Raw genomic sequence first — 16,558 nt, forward strand, 5'->3', positions numbered from 1 at the left:
TATTTTTGAAGAAGAATCTAAATACCAATTTTGACGTCTGTGACATCTTTGGTTTTTGAGATATAGGTATCCTCATAAAATAATTCACTTCACCCTTTTTAGCCTCTTAGGGACAAAGCATGGACCTTCCAAATTTCATGTTCCTAGGTCAAACGGTTTGAGCTGGGCATTGATGAGTCAGTCAGTCAGTCGGTCAGGACCTTTTCTTTTATTTATACAGATGAAACCAATGAGCATTGATCTTTACTAAAAATTCTATTGCTGATACTTTTTAACTTGCTGGATGGTTTAAGGTGGAATTTTCTAAAACAAATGTCTGACATTTCTTACCCACTCTGCCCCCCGACCCTACAAAATGGCAAATTTGGGTAAAAATTCCAAAATGGTCCAAAAGTTATTTGGCATAGATACAACAAGTTGTTTTTGACCTACTCCCATTAATATTCTCATAAAGAGAAATGCGCTTCCATTAAACATGCAAACAGTGAAAACTGATGGATGGATTTGTACCAAATAAGAAACAAGTTGGGCACAAAGCATCACAGATATTCCTTTTTTTGGTTTGGTGTAAATCCGCCCAGAGGTTTTTAAACAATTTAATGGAGCAAATGGTTCCTCCTTCCAAAAATATTTAGTTTCTCTCCCATGGTCATTGCAGTAATGAAACTTTTCAGAAATGAAAAGCTGTCATTTGTTCTGCTCGATGCTAGGGTAGGGGTGGGGAGGGTTCACATGTTTAGTCGAGTTCTTTGGGGATGGACGCCCACAGGAACAATGCAAGACACAGTAGGAAAAAAGCGTGTTACAGGAAATAGTGAAGGTAAGAGGATAATAGTAGAGGGTTGAGAGGAATTTACGCAGTGGTAGGGGGTTCTGGAGGGGCATAAATGAGGAGGTGTGCACATGGAAGGTGGTGAGGGGTTGGGGAAGACTTTACATTTTGAGCATTTGTGAGTGATTATTGTGGAAAAACAAGGCAGCGTCATAGTGATCTTGGGTATGTGCCTGTGGGACTTTTTGAGGATAAACTTGCAGAAATAAAAATAAGGGAAAAAAAAGGAGGAGCATTAGCCTGGTCCAGTGTCCCATGACCTTTTAGCCTAATTGTAGCAACATGGACATGGACAGTGGCCACTGCAAAGGCCATGGCTGCAGGCCATGGTCAAAGCACATGGATGGTGGGATCTGGATATTTATTACTGATGGTGCATGTGGCCGATGGCTATCGGCTGTGGGCAGTGAGCCACAGGCTTTAATCTTAATTGGTGTTGCATAGACTGCGATCACAGATAAAATATAGCATAACAAAATCCTTGAAATTTAGTGAAAAAACTTTAGTTATGAGAGAGTTAATATGAACCAATTGATCACAACAAAACTCATACAATCCGGGTGGGAGGGTGGGAAGTGATGGCAATCTTAGGTCAGAGTCACCCCTGTTGCTTGACTAATGAGCACATCCATGAGATCCCAGAAGAGATAAACAAGAAGATCCAAAATAAAATCAGGGATGACATCATGGGTGCTCAGTCCAAGTTAAGATTGTCGTCATTTCCCACAACCGCCAAATTTCATGTGTTTAGCTGCAATACATTGCTTCATATTAGCACTCTCCTGACTAATGTTTACCACACACACACTTGTGCAATGCCAAACTCATACATATATAGAAAAATGTAGGAGAGAATGTGATTACTTTATCCAGATGCAGGGCTTTGTTGGCCAATGTAGAGGCTCTGCCCATCTCCACTGTCCCTCATTCGCTTATGTTCACACACTGCATACACCCACTGAAAAGAAACAGGGAGATTATGCCGGCTCACACCAGCAACAGGAGGCTGGTGCCTATCTGGCCACCACCCCTACTGCCCCACTTATGAGAGGAGACATCTGTATCATTCCACGTGCAGTCTAGACTCTTCTCTTTTATATAGTCAGTGAAACACGTTAGTTAAGAGAGAGTTAAGGTGATCAGATTTAACGCAACAAAACTCTTGAATTTCAGCAGATGTGGGAAGTGATGACTATCTTAACTTGGCGCCTCTCTCATCGATGTTCCCAAAATGTAATTGTGTATTTCATTGTGAATCCCTTCTTTTCTAATATGTATTTGTAGGTGCGCATGGGCTTTGCAAGGGGAGGTCTGAATTAAGATGGTAATCACTTAATTTCTTAACTTTTCTAACAGAACGTCAAGAGTTTATACTATAGTTTATTCAGGACCCACTAGCCATGGCTGGTTCCATGTAATAATGACCCCGCAAAAATGTCACCTGGCAAAAAAGTTGCCAAAGAATTGCCATTTTTTCCAGGGACATTATTACATTGAACATGCAGGAGACACCCCCGCAGCCACAACACCTTTTTTTTCAAGGTGAGCAGGGGACACTGCCGCAACCCCAGAACCCCTTGACCCCATATATATGGTCACCATATATAATGCTGCCACAACCTTTTCCGGACGATATTATGTATAGCGACCATATTTATGGGGATAAAATTACCTTATACCCGATGGCCTTCGCCCCTTTCCACTGGTACATGCTGCATCAATAGGTTTTTTTGGGGCCCACTAGCCATGGCATTCAGCCGTGGCCACTGTACATGTTGCACTATTCATTTCTTTGAAGCGCACTAGCCATGGCCTTTGGCTATGGTCACTGCGCATGTTACACCAGTCATTTTTCCCCTTAAGACCCAATGTCCCCTGCCTAGTGGAAGTGATCACTGCAGGTGTGAATAATTTTTTTCACTCCCTATCACTGCGATATATTCATAGAAATCAATTCAGTTTATGCCGATTCCCACGGTAGTATAACCGTGTTTCAATTCCAGAGATAACAGAGAAAACACTCAAAAATTAAAAACACTTCCCCAACCTGCCAGACTCTCACCATATGTCTCCCTCCTCATTTCTTGGTCCTACTAAACCAGCAGTGCCCCTCAGGGGCCCCCTTCCCTGACTAGCCTTGTGGGTTGGGCATCCCTCCCCGGACTAGCCTGGTGAGTCTGATCCAACCCACTTTCTTCCTTCTTCCCATCCCCCTGCATTATTATGCCCCCTCTCCTGAGTGTCACTTACTATCCCCCTCCACCAGTCCCCTCCCCCCTGCACTTCTTGTTATTGCACTTACACAATCCGAATGGCAAAAGGGCTAGTAGGACCTGTCCCCCCATCCCTCTTTTTTGTCTTGTGGGCACCGGGAAACACCATTTTGCTGTATAGTGTGCCTTATGAATATTCAATACAAATGAATACATCGTTTTTTCCCTTCCCTGACCCTCACCTATTAACCCCTGTTTATCCCATAGTTTATTTTCCGAACATGTCTTGAAGAGTTGCCATGGTTATCTCAGGAGATTCCCCCGGTATTCCCGCAATAATGCTGGAAAATTAAAACCTATTCCCTGTCCTCAAAGGCACTCAATATGTAGCCCCCTCCCCTTTGATGAACTGTCTGTCCTCAGCCGCTCTGGTGTCCATGTGGGACTCCTTTCCATCCTTCCCTGCAGCAGAGATTTTGTTGGCCATAGAAAAAATTGAATCCGTCTCACCAACTGATGGTATTTCATTGAACATTGTAAAAGAAATTATGCCGTCCATCCTTATCAATGTTGTGTCTGCGATCAACCTTTCCTGTTTTATGGGCAAGATTACCTCTGACCTGAAGCATGCTTTGTTATTCTGCTTCTTAAGAAGCCTTCCCTTGATCCCCTAACACCACCAAACTTTCGTCATATATCGCTCCTTCCTTTTTTCATGAAGTTGCCAGAGTCATTGGTTGCTGGTTGCACCCCTGCTAGGGAGGTTCTGTGAAGACACAGATCTCTTTGATGCCTTCCAGTCAGGGTTCCGGCCAGGCCGGGGCACTGAGACAGTTTTGGTGTCTTTGTTGGATGATTTGACACTTACCTCTGATCAAGGTGGAGTGGCTGCACTGATTCTCATAGACCTTTGGTCTGCTTTTGACACCGTTGATCATTCCATCCTGCTCAGTCGACTTTCTACAGCTGGGATCTCTGGTACGGTTTTATCTTAGTTTCTTTCTTTTCTTTCTGATCGTTCTCAGTCTGTATCTCTTCTGCCTACAGTCGACTTTCTACCGCTGGGATCTCTGGTACGGTTTTATCTTAGTTTCTTTCTTTTCTTTCTGATCGTTCTCAGTCTGTATCTCTTCTGCCCCTGTGTATCCTGCCGTCCCCTCCGTTCAAGGGACAGATTCCTTATCTCCATGCACAGATTTCAGTATGTCAGAATTGGTGGACGCTCCTTCTCTGTGGCAGCTGCCAAGCTGTGGAATGCTTTGCCTATTGCATTGTGGTACACTGTCAAGCATTTGCAGTTTCAACGTTCATTAAAAACCTTGCTTTTCTGAGAGTGGTGTTGTGCTCGTGCAGTTGTTCTGAAAATCTTGTAGCGCCAGGATGCCTTTTGGTTTTAGTTGCGCTGTACCCTGTGGTACGAAATGGAAAACATAACATAACAAGGGTTGTACATCTATTCAATTTTCAGAGAAAATGGCCACTGTTCTACGTAGTATTTAGGGAACGTATATGGTGTGAACCTATTTAGATAGCAGCAGACTGCTGTACAGTAGAGGGTGTGGTTCATAGCAGACAGGGTGTGGGGGTAGGAGTCTGATGGGTGCTTTTTTCATGGCCTTTCAAATATAGCAACTTCTGGTTTCTACACCAGATGTTCTGATTTTTATAGTCCTTGCTTGTCTGATTTCCTGAACTGCGATGAGAAGAAAAGAGGATCCAAAATGTGAGCCCTCTCATCCCCTGCACAATGTTACTATACCACCATAAAACGGTTAATCATTCTATAGTTAAAGATAACAGTTTGTCATAAAGTAATGATTTAAAGAAAGCCCTGGTTATTCATTTGTTGTAGATGAGGAACACACACATTTAATGAATGAACAATTTCATCAAACAAGCTGTATGTATAAAGTCCAAAATAAACGGCTGACGCGTTTCAAGATCTCAATCTCTTCTTCTTCTTCTTGAGCCAAAGTTGAACTGAAAACAGACAATGTAAATAAAAATACCGTAAGAATCTTTCCTTACAAGCAAGCATGTGTAGAAAAAGAACAGTCTGATATTGAAATCTACACAATAGTCACAATTGATAAACCCTCGAGATGTTCCAAATTAAGGCTCAAAACCCTGTCACCCTTTTCAGCAATTCAGATCTGTAAGTCAGTCACATGTAATTGCCCCGAAAGATGCTATACATTCGAGATCAAAACCTTAAGTCCTTAACAAGTAATGTCCATAAAGCTATTACTTCTAAATGAGACCAATGAAAGCTAGCATACTATGCATACTATGTACCCAACCCTACTACTATTCCTGAGTCATAGGCATAAGTGCAAACCTATACCTCTCACTCTACATTCCTAAGGTTTCTACACCAGATCTTCTGATTTTTACAGTCCTTGCTTGTCTGATTTCTTGAACTGTGGTTGCTAATACTATTGCTTAAAAGGGAGGTGAGTTTGTGATAGAGTCATTAATGGATATTTCTTTCTCAGGACCAAGGGAGCGAAAACCATGAAGTATTCAGAGTTTCAAGCCGCTCTGAAAGAGCTCTCTGCCAAACGTTTCAAGGGTAAGCCGGAAGATGAAGCTCTTGCGGAGACCTACAAGCTGATAGAGGGCAAAGAACCAATCAACGCTGGTGTTACGGTGCGTGTAAAAGCTAAGAAATGAATCTGCACATGGCAAACAGGGGGGAACAGACAAAGGTTGTCTTTAGCTACTCATGTGTCCCTCCAGAGGTTTTTAGACTATAGCCCCAAGGTCCTTCATCACTGATTATGCTGATTATTGATCATGGGAGGTGAAGGCTAAAACAAAGGGAGGGGCACACAATGAGTAACCATTCAAACATTCACGGGTGCAGAAAGAGGCACCTTGGTCTTATATGGGGTTTCTAGTATTCCCATGCACCGGGGGAGGGTGGGGCAGGGGAGGGGCGTAGCACTTCAGACACAGAGCTCTGTCCATTGATGACTTGATCAAGAATGATTTGCCTATAGTGGAGTCACTTTTGGTATGGGGCTGACAATATAAACAATTATGAAATGGAAGCTGCCCATGGCAACACTAGTGGTTAAGACAAATTGAAAGATTTTCTTTATCAGGCTGCATCTAGAGGGCAGACGAAGAGAGGGGGGGCAGATTAATGTTTCCTTACACTTTGATGGTATCTTACACCATACCTTGCAACCTTTTGAGTGGCCAAGGCGGGTGATATTAGATGATTTTGAATCAGGTAAGTGATAGCCCATTGAAATCTATGGATGGGTATGGAGCTTGCTATGTGTCTGAAGCGCTCCAGCTCTGACATCCACCAAAGGTGTGTGATTTGAGAGGTGTGTCACACACTTTAAAAACCAGTCACACCGACTGTTGGATGTCACTAGGGCATGCCACTAATTGAAGCTGCACCCCAGATAAAAAGAATTGACGGCTTTCATAACACCTGTTTACCCAGATGCTGTGTGGGCTATGTTCAGGTGCTTCTGCTTTGCAAAGAGAAAGTGCAGGCAAAAGGAAAATACTTCCAAGGTGATATTCTAATTCATCACAATTCAGTTTTGAATGAAGTAGTGAAGAGACTAAGGGCCTCATTACACGGACGGCGGTAAGGGTTTACCGGTACCGGTATTTTATCCGGTACCGGTAAAACCTTACCGCCTTACTACGAGGTCCCTTTGCGGGTTGGAGAATTTAACGCCTGCTTTTTGCAGGCATTAAAAACCAACCAGCAAAGGGACCAGGGAGCTAATTACGGTACCGCAATTTGCGGTGCCGTAATTAGCACCTTCCCCATTCCCATTATGCCCTATGGGGCAAAAATGGGAATGGGGAAGGGCAATGGGGGAAGGGGGAATTACCGCCCCACCAACCTTGGAATAGGGCAGTAATTCCCCTTTCCACCAAGGCGGTGCCGGTATTTTACCGGCATGGACCAAGGTGCTAACAGCACCTTCGTCCACCGCCGTCCGTGTAATGGGGCCCTCAGAAACACTAGAATCCACCTAAAGAAGGGCAAGTGTGAATTCAACATAGAGCAATTAGACTTCCTAGCGTACTCAATATCAGTCAAAGAGATACAACTTACAGAAGTCTAGTAAATGACATAGCTTAAGCACCAGAACCAATGAATAAAGAGCAACTAAAATAAATTGTTCATGGGCATGGCGAAACATTAACCCACTGTTCATCAATACTCGTCAAAAACAGAATGCTTATGAAATATATTGACGAAAGGAAAGAGTCTAATGGCTGGTCTGCCCAGTGCAAGGAAGAGTTCAAGAGGATAAAGAGAGACGTTTGTCAATTCACCAAACCTGAAGCCTTTCAATGCCAAATGGGAAACCGCAATAGCTGTGGATGCCAGTGCATAGATTCCAAAGCAGATACGTAACACAAGAAACCACCTACTATTCAGGAAACTACATAAAACCTGTCTCTTCACGTCATAACTAGAAGACCGCCCACAGGGACACACACACAACTAAAACATCTATGAACGAAGAGACAGATCTTGATCCACACCAAGCATCAACTGGTAAAAGATTCTGAGGAAAATACTCCACGACTAACCGAGAGACAGATATAATAGGACCCAAAAGACTGAATACATAGCAAGACCAAGAAGGAAGAACCAGGATGACTCATCAAATAGCAGCCATGCCCCAACAGACCCCCGTCAAGACAGATAATAAGGCAATAGGGAACTCCCATCCCTCAGCTCCGAACCAGAGGGTGAGAAACAGGCATAACCATTCATATTATACAATGCTCATTAAGATACAGCGGGGAGCATGCTGCGCCATCACATACAAGCAACAACCAAACAATAGCTCTTAATTAAGACACTCCATGAAAAAACCGAATGACCAACTGAGAGATAGTCATGACAGGAGGAAACTAGGGACTGAATACATAGGCTGACTAAGACGGAAGTACTAGGATGTCTCATTAACAGCACCTTGACCCTGGACCATTCCAAGCTCCAACAGACCAATGTCACAATAGATAACAAGAGAATAGCACAAACCTCAGTTCCCACACCCGAAGGAAAGATTCAGACATACCTATCACACCATACAACGCTCACTAGGTTACAGCTTGGTCTGCGCCGCACTTTCACTATCACACACTACAGGGAGATGACCTATAAGGCATCAGCAACCACCCCACCCACAGGAATACAGCTCAAACGGAACAAGAAGTATCAGAACCAGGATGAAGACCCCACTAACTCAACTTTCAAATCTCTGCATACTCAACCCACATAAAACTCACACAATCATCTCTCTCCGAAGCAATCCACACACACTTTACCACACTCCATCAACAACACATAAACAGCACGTACAGCACACAAGGTCTGGCCCGATCCGATACTTGCACCAAAGCTCAGCACATGGTGTATACCGAGCTGAAACCACTGACAGCACACTACTTCTCCCACTCTCCTACTCCCCCTCAACGCCACTAACGCTACCCGCCCCCCTTCTTGTTTACAGATCTGCCTGAGCACCTGGGGACCAATTCTGTTGGTGACGGTGCGCTATATAAGTCCCTTTAACATAACATAACATAACATATGGATTGTGTGCGAAGCTGATGCAATGCAGGAAATTAGTACTCTACACTGTAGCGGGATCGGCGCAGCATATTTGGTCAAAGGAGAATTTGTTGCAGTTATTTTGATGAGTGTTGCTGCATATATATGTGGGGGGTGGGTTTAGGGAAATAATTAATGTAGGGGTGTTAAGAGGGGTTGCCGTGGGGTCTCATGCCACATATATATGCAGCAAAATAAAACAAAATTGAGGAATTCTCCTCCCACCAAATGTATTCAATCAAATCACCCTAAACCTACTGTAGCATTTGCATCAAAAGCATTGATTGAAACTGAACAACACTCCTCAGTCCTTGAGAGACAAATGTTGACGTGCACCTTGGCAGTCAGTCGCTTCAGGATTTTTGTGTGGGGAAGGAAGCTCAAAGCCTGTGCTGAGCACATACCGCTGCTAAACACATTGGGATCAAGTAATAAGGAGATTCCGACTCCCAGACTAGCAAAGCTCAGATCACATCACATCCCAGGGTGGGAGGATCGCCAGGCAGACTGTTTATCAAGGCTACCTGCAAACAAGCTACTGATGACAACAGGTATTTAAAAGAAGAATGTGTAGTAGCTATGGAAACTGACCAAAGCCGTCAACTGGACAGTGAAATGCCTTCAGAAGAACGGCACAAAGAGCAACAAGCGGACACCATACTACAAAAAGTGACAGAGTTCATCGAGAATGGGTGTGCCGGAGAAAGGTCCTTCCCAAAGGAAAAGGAAAACTACTGGAAAGTGTCAGCAGAAATACATGGCCACTATGGGCTTTTAATGAGACTGGATTAGATGGAAGCCCTTAATCCAGACAAGAAAAGACTCGTGCATCTGTGGCTTGATGGGCATACAGCCCTTAAAGGACTCTGAAATACCTTTGGTATTTCCAACTAGATCGCTGCTCAGATAGCGCAGCGAACTGAGTGCCCATTTCTGTCGTCGAGGCATAGGCTGCAGATGCAGGTTCAAATCCCTGCAGGGCTAACTCAGCCTTTTATCCTTCTGAGGACGATACATTGAGTACCGCATGGTGGGTAATGATATCAACTGTTATCACAGCACTTTGATGCCCTTGGGTGAGCTAGCGCAATATACAAACTAGTATTATTCGTATTCTTATTAAATAGAGAGGGAATTGGGGAAATTGCATTGTTTGCAAGGACTCAAGAGATTGACACCACCACCCTCGATATAGATACCTCTACTGGTTTTGAGGTATTTTGGGGCTCACCGGGAATGAATTCAGAGCCCTCGAGTTTCTCCTGGCCATGCCTGAGAATGAAAATATACTGAACACCTAAATGGAAGTACCATGAAACAATGAATCTGGACACTCATATCCAAATAAATATTTCTTCACAACACCCTGCCTACTGTTACCACAGCTAACACTCAAACTCAGCTCTTTGGAAAAATAAAGAATTTAATAAGACCCATCATTGATAGAAACAATACAAACACTGGTCTCCTGAACTGAATCTCCTCTTTTGAACAATACAAAATACATAACAATCGACTGTTTGGGGGTTAGTATGTGAGACTGATTGCTAACTCCCAGTTTAACAAAGACATAATTGAGTATCTCAACTTTATACACATTGTATACTTTTGTGGTCTTCCACAGCACATTAACCTCAATCTCCATATTCAACCGTTGATCATTTTTACACCATATTCGATAACCTCTTAACAGTTGTAACGCTGGGTTTGCATCAGAGCATTTTTCAGTCGGGTAATGTATGTGCATAAACCTACACACTTCTAATGTCAGCATATGTCATCTCATACAATGTTTACAACCAAACATCAATGCTATTGTGTTTAGGCCCTAAGGTTTCTTGGGTCTCCCTTGCATCATGCTTGAGAGACTCCCTTTATTACGGTCGCTGATGCATGAGGTTTCTAGGTGGTATGTGTCGTGGGTGATGAGCACGGTTTTCACAGACTCATGCTACTTGTGATGCACAGGTTGAGTTTGGGGTCCTCACCATAGGACCTTTAAAGTATGTCCTGGTAGACCACGATCCTCATGACGGAGCAGAGGTACATATAGGAGATAACAAATAACAAGGGATATCCGGATGGGGCTGGAATACTATTCAGGGAACAAAATATTCCCATAAACACCTCAGGAAAGAAAGCTATGGCTGGGGTAATGAGTATTATCCCTGCTGTAGAGCAGGGAGTCTTGATTCTATTAAAGACACAGAGGCGAGCATTATGCTTCATCTTCCTTTATTTCTACTCTTCCAGCAGATTTAAATCTCCATCTTTCTTCAATAACATTTTGTTTTCTTTTTTTTCTCCAAAACTTCAAAAACAGAAAACATCAAAAAGACTTCATCTCCCATGAACCCCAGTGTCGCTGGTAGTCCCATGTCCATATCCTGGTCCATGAGCCACTTCTTGCCCAGGTCCTTTCCTCTTCTTTGATGTCTTCCAACTGACATCCGGACCAACGACCAACAAACTCCAGATGGAAGAAACCAACATGTCGCACTTGGCTGCACCAAACCGGTACTCTTCAACAAGGGGTCATCACAAGGCCAACTTCGGCAACTTGGACTGCAAAACTGTGCTACCGCTGCTCTCAAATTCTCAGCCAGTCTTCTGGTCATTACTTGTCAGAGAAGACATGCATTAGGGAGGGTCACACGACACAACGTACCAAATACAAATGACATACATTATCATAAAACTGATCACCAATACTTTGTGTTGCTGGGTGGGACAATGCTCGCCGCTGTGTCTTTAATAGAATCAAAACTCCCGTGACGTTACTGGACCAATCTGCTGCCTTCAAGATGTCTTGAAGACTTGCTCCGACTCCGAAAGCTCTAGAAAATAGGGATATGAGATAACTGCTGAGGGGCACTTCTGACACTCTCCTACGTGACACCAGACACAGCAAAATCGCTATTGGCCAGATAAATCCCTGTTACACAGCCAATTCAGGAACAGCCGCAAGACTGTGTCGACGTCCCATAGCTGTGCATACTTACTAACGTTAGCCCCTCGTATCAGTCTCACCACCGCGGGGTGCTCCCCTATAGGGGCTCCATCTAACGGATCATGCCCTGCTGAGATCACTGACCTGTAAACACCTACAGTTCGAAATACTCTTCCTCCTAAGGCTAGGGAAGCTAGAAAGTTGAGCACTTGCACTAGAGGGGCAGAAACGGGATGAAAGTCGCTCTGGCTGCACCATAGGCACCATCTCCCACAAGTCACCCTGTAACCCGAAATGCCTGGCAAACTCCATCTGCTCCTGTTAATGTTGGGATGGAAATGAGCCTATTCCATCCCTCTAGGCGCTTCCAGGTAAGGTGAACACCATTTGAGGGGAGGTAACGTACAATGGGGGAGTAATCCGCACTATCAGGCAACATGTAGAGGCACTGTAGTGCTTAGAAGTAGATGCTCAGTGCTAGAAAACCCATAGCCCACGACTCCCTTTTGTATTAGCCCCAAAAGGAATGAATTTCAGGCTCTCGCTGTACATGTTCCTGGCTCACTAGGCCTAATTTCCGCAAGACAGGCTAACTCTGCAGAGCGCAGTTCCAATGGACGTCCACTTCCCCCTTGTTCCTCCAATGTGTCAAATATTTTGTATCTTCCAAAGGAATGCGCCCTACAAGAACATGAGACAACACTAGGCTCCGTGCTGCATCCATTCATCTCCACTAAACTGCCATTAGGCCTCTAACCCCAAGTCTGGAGCCAGCCCTACCACTAACTCGACCCTCAAACCTTTGCATTCCCTGATAAGCTAGCGACCCCCCTGTCCCAACACAAATCAAGTGTTTATAGACGACCTAAGCATGCGCGGCTGTATTTCTTTCAAGTATGAAAACATATCCCCTGTAACACGAGGTGCAGGGAGGGATAAATTAAAGATCAAAACCCTGTGCGGGAACTGCGGTATCAATGAAGCCCTGAATGTTGGCTCAGTGTGACTGTATTTTATCCTACCTTCACCCGGGCACCATTTGCTGTGCCGCCCCAGGTGGAGCAGGTTCATGTTTAGGGTGACTCCAATCAGTGGCACCCATTTGTACTGTATATTATGAGTCATTTGCTGATATTTGGATTCTGTACAATTAAACCTTGTAATCCTTGCAACGCTATCTCCTGGCCTATTTCCCTAGTGGGTTGTCTTTATTCTCGAGTGTGTGTAAGAAAGGGACTTGCCTTCAATACCCTGCACGCTAGCTGAGGTAGTTGGCCTGTCCTGGTCATAGGATGATATTTCCCGAACATGTCTGCCAGGAGATCTTCCCTGAGGGAAAAGGTGTCATGTACTGCGCCTGACCACGCTTGCAGATAAGCAACCACCCCTCGTGCCTCTGGATACAGTCTCCAGCTGAAAAATCTTGGTAACTGTCTGTTCAACCTTGACGCGAGTAGGTGGGGGTCCATGAGCCCCCAGAGGCCTGCAGATCTGCGCACACACCTCTATATGCAGCATCCAGTTGGTGGAATCGTGCCAGTAGCGTTCCAATGAGCCCCTACATTCTGCACGCCCGTGAGGTACTCCGCTGTCACAGAGATCCTCAGATTGAGGCAGTAATGCCAGAAGTGCAGTGCCCCCTAGGTGGTTGATGTATCAGACTGCCAAGATGTTGTCCATCCTGAGCAGAATACAACCCTCTGCCTTGTCCTTGGTAAAGGCTTCAATCACAAAAGAGCGTGAGCCAGTTCCAAGCAATTGATGTGGAGGGATAGCTTCTCCTGCGACCATCTGCTGCCTGTCTCCAGATGACCGCACCTCAAGCCCAGCCTGCTCTGCTTGCACCCTACTCTATCACTAGTTCCGGTACATCTTCAAAGATGGCTCGCCCATTCCAGGGTTCCTAGTTCTGGAGCCACCATTCCAGCTTTGACCTCCTTTCTTGATCTAGGGATACTAGCTGATGGTATGCCAGACCGTCTTGTAGGTGACAGATCTTCAGCCTCTGGACGGCTCTGTAATGTAGGGGCCCTGGAAAGATGGCTTGGATGGAGGCTGCTAAAAGCCTGACAATTCTCGCTAGGGCTCCTTCTTTATTGCCCTGATTTTGGGGGCTGGCAGCTCTAGAGTTGCCTTTGTCGTGTCTACTACAAACCCAAGAAACTCCAGGCATTGCCTGGGGACCAGCTCTGATTTCTCCCGATTTCTCAGAAAACCTAGGGAGTAGAGAAGTTGGGATGCCCACTGCATCTGGTCGACGAGGATTCGCCTGTCATCCGCCAGCATAAGGATGTCGTGTAAGTAAACAATCATATGAATACCTCTTTCTCTCATGGCTGCCGCCACTGGCCTCATAACCTTCATGAAGGCCCAGGGAGCTGAGGCAAGCCCGAATGGAAGGCATTTGAATTGCCATACCTGATCGTTCGATAGGAAGCCTAGGTACTTGCAGTGCTCCCTGGCAATTCGAATTGTCAGCTAGGGGTCTTCCAGGCCCAACCAGTCTCCCTTTCAGAGGATGTGTCGGACGAAGGTGCACCCCTTCCATCTTGAAGTGCCTGTAAACCAGCCACCCATTCAGTTCCTTCAGGTTTATAACCGGCCTTACTCTCTCCTTCCTGTGCAAAAAGAAACATGTTGCTCATGAAGAGAGCTGTCACCTCATTGCTGTGTTCTATTGCGCTTTTGCTCGCAAGTTGGGTCAATTCTCTTTCTACCACCTTGGCCTGGCTTGCTGTACAGGCAGTGCCCTGAACTCTAGCTGAAAACATGTCACTGTCTGTAGCAGCCATGCATTTGCCAATTTTCTAAGCATAATAGTGTCCTGCCCCACACAGGGTGGTAGGTAATCATACTTCTCACCTGATTGTGCACTTAGGTGGTGGTAATAACCTCGTCCTCTGTGCCATTAGTTGCTGTGTCCACACACAGGAAGAACGCGCCTTGTTGCTGGGACTCTCAGTAATGAGCTCTCGGGTTCTTAAACCATCTCTGTTAGTGGAAACGACCGGATGCACGACCGCTGCTGCGATCGGTCCCAGCAAAAACTCTCACTGGGAATATCTTTTTAATGGAGGTTTGGGCCTTCTGAAGGGCTGGATACATGCCCACAAATCTCCACATCTCTTTCACATCTCTTTCAGCCAAATGGCAACACTTGAGTGGCTTCGCCTGCATCGTAGGATGCCAGATATCCTAGTTTTGGATCGTTTTTTGAATGTTCTACAGCAGCCGTGCTGCTGAAATGGGCCGCAGTAGCTCGCACAGACTTTTCTATGTGCTTGGAGTACTGAGCATGACTCTCTGTAATTGGCAAGAGAGAGTTGCCGCTTTAGAGAAAGGCACCCTCAGGCGTCCCGAGTCACTGCATGCTTGAGCTTTTGAACTCGCACGTGGGGCGTCACTTTGCCCCGAGCGTCTGCGCGTCCGAAACTAGGCTGAAACAGACCTTGCTCGGACGCGGAACACTGGCGCAATGGAAACGCTTCATGGAGCGCAGCCGGGTGCCCCTATGTTAGTTAGATACTCACAGGTTCGGCCGCGCATTCAGAGAGAATATGTAGTACTAGCCTCAGTGAGGCAAAATAAATATGTCGTAAAATGCGCTGAAATAAACGGCAAATGGAAATGCCTCACAGACCGCAGCGGGGTGCCCGCTGTGAGTTAGATACTCACAGGTCCGGCTACGCATCCGGAGAATGTGTTCTACTGGCCTTGGGGAGGCAAAAAAATGTGTTGCAAATCGCAGTGAAAAACCGGCATACAACACAGTCCCGTTCAATCTACGAACATTAATATAACAAAATCACTGTCCAATAAGACACTCTGCATCTATTAGCATGCTGCACAAATTCTACTAATGAGATTACATCATGTTATTCTGATCAACACTCCTTATCTGGAGCCACACAGACATGCAACTTATCTTTTAGAAGAGCCAAAAAAGGAGAGGAAAGGACCTGGGCAAGAAGCTGCTAAGGGGACAGGATATGGACATGGTACTACCAGAGAAACTGGGGTTCATGGGAGATGAAGTCTTTTGGATGTTTTCTGTTTTTGAAGTTTTGAAGAAAAAAAATGTTATTAAAGAAATATGGAGATTTAAATCTGCTGGAAGAGTATAAATAAAGGAGGATGGAGCATAATGCTCGCTTCCGGTCTTGACATAGAATCTGTACATGGCAGGGCAGTGTGGCAAGTTTGTTACTGACAAGTTTATTGACCAACGTATAAATAATGTGCTTGCGATTGGCACGTTTAAGATCCTCTTGTCCCGTATTTCTTTTCAGAAAGCCACCAACGTGGGAGGTGTGGATCGCCTGACTGACACCAGCAAGTACACAGGCTCACACAAGGAGCGCTTCGATGAAAGTGGCAAGGGGAAGGGCATCGCTGGGCGTGAGAATGTGACCACCAACACTGGCTACGTGGGCAACTACCAGGGTGCCGGGACCTTTAGTGACAAAGTGGCGAAGTGAGGGTCTGTGTACCTTGTGTGCAATACGAGCGCATCAACACCATCCTGCTTATCACCCCTTGCTGGCTCTTGCGTGAAGTTAACCAAACCTAACACTCACGGCATCGACTTCATGAGCCCCCTTTGTCATCTGAAGCCTGGGCTGCCATCCCTGGCCCCTTAGATAAACAGCATTGTCTGCTCAGCTACCTGTCTCTGTGTGATCTGTTTCCTGGCCCTACCTAGAGGTACTTTAATGATATCATTGTACTTTCCTCCATGCTCATGTGACATAATCCCTCATTTATGCTATTCAGCACTTTCCTTCCCTACTCCTTTGGAGTCCAGAAATCCCTAATGTTACAGTTTCTAGCAAGTCTCCCTGAACTGTGTGCAGCATTACTTGGAAGGTTAATACAGACGTGCCCTAGGAAGGTTATTGCAGACTTGCCCCTCTAACCAGGGTGCCTCTATCAACAGTCTGTGTTTGTAAATTTCCAGG

General features: G+C 45.3%; 1 protein-coding gene across 1 annotated transcript in view; it reads left to right on the forward strand.

Annotated features, from left to right (window-relative positions):
- Positions 1 to 16,263, forward strand: part of TPPP2 (tubulin polymerization promoting protein family member 2) — a 55,049-nt gene extending 38,786 nt beyond the window's left edge. Inside the window, exons 3-4 of the mRNA XM_069632621.1 lie at positions 5,541 to 5,694; positions 15,890 to 16,263. Of these exons, the coding sequence (XP_069488722.1) occupies positions 5,541 to 5,694; positions 15,890 to 16,078 (343 nt within the window). The 3' untranslated portion in view covers positions 16,079 to 16,263. The remainder of the gene's footprint in view (positions 1 to 5,540; positions 5,695 to 15,889) is intronic.
- Positions 16,264 to 16,558: the final 295 nt, after the last annotated feature.

Source organism: Ambystoma mexicanum, chromosome 13 (genome assembly GCF_040938575.1).
Source record: "Ambystoma mexicanum isolate Mex_15411 chromosome 13, UKY_AmexF1_1, whole genome shotgun sequence".
NCBI lineage: Eukaryota > Metazoa > Chordata > Amphibia > Caudata > Ambystomatidae > Ambystoma > Ambystoma mexicanum.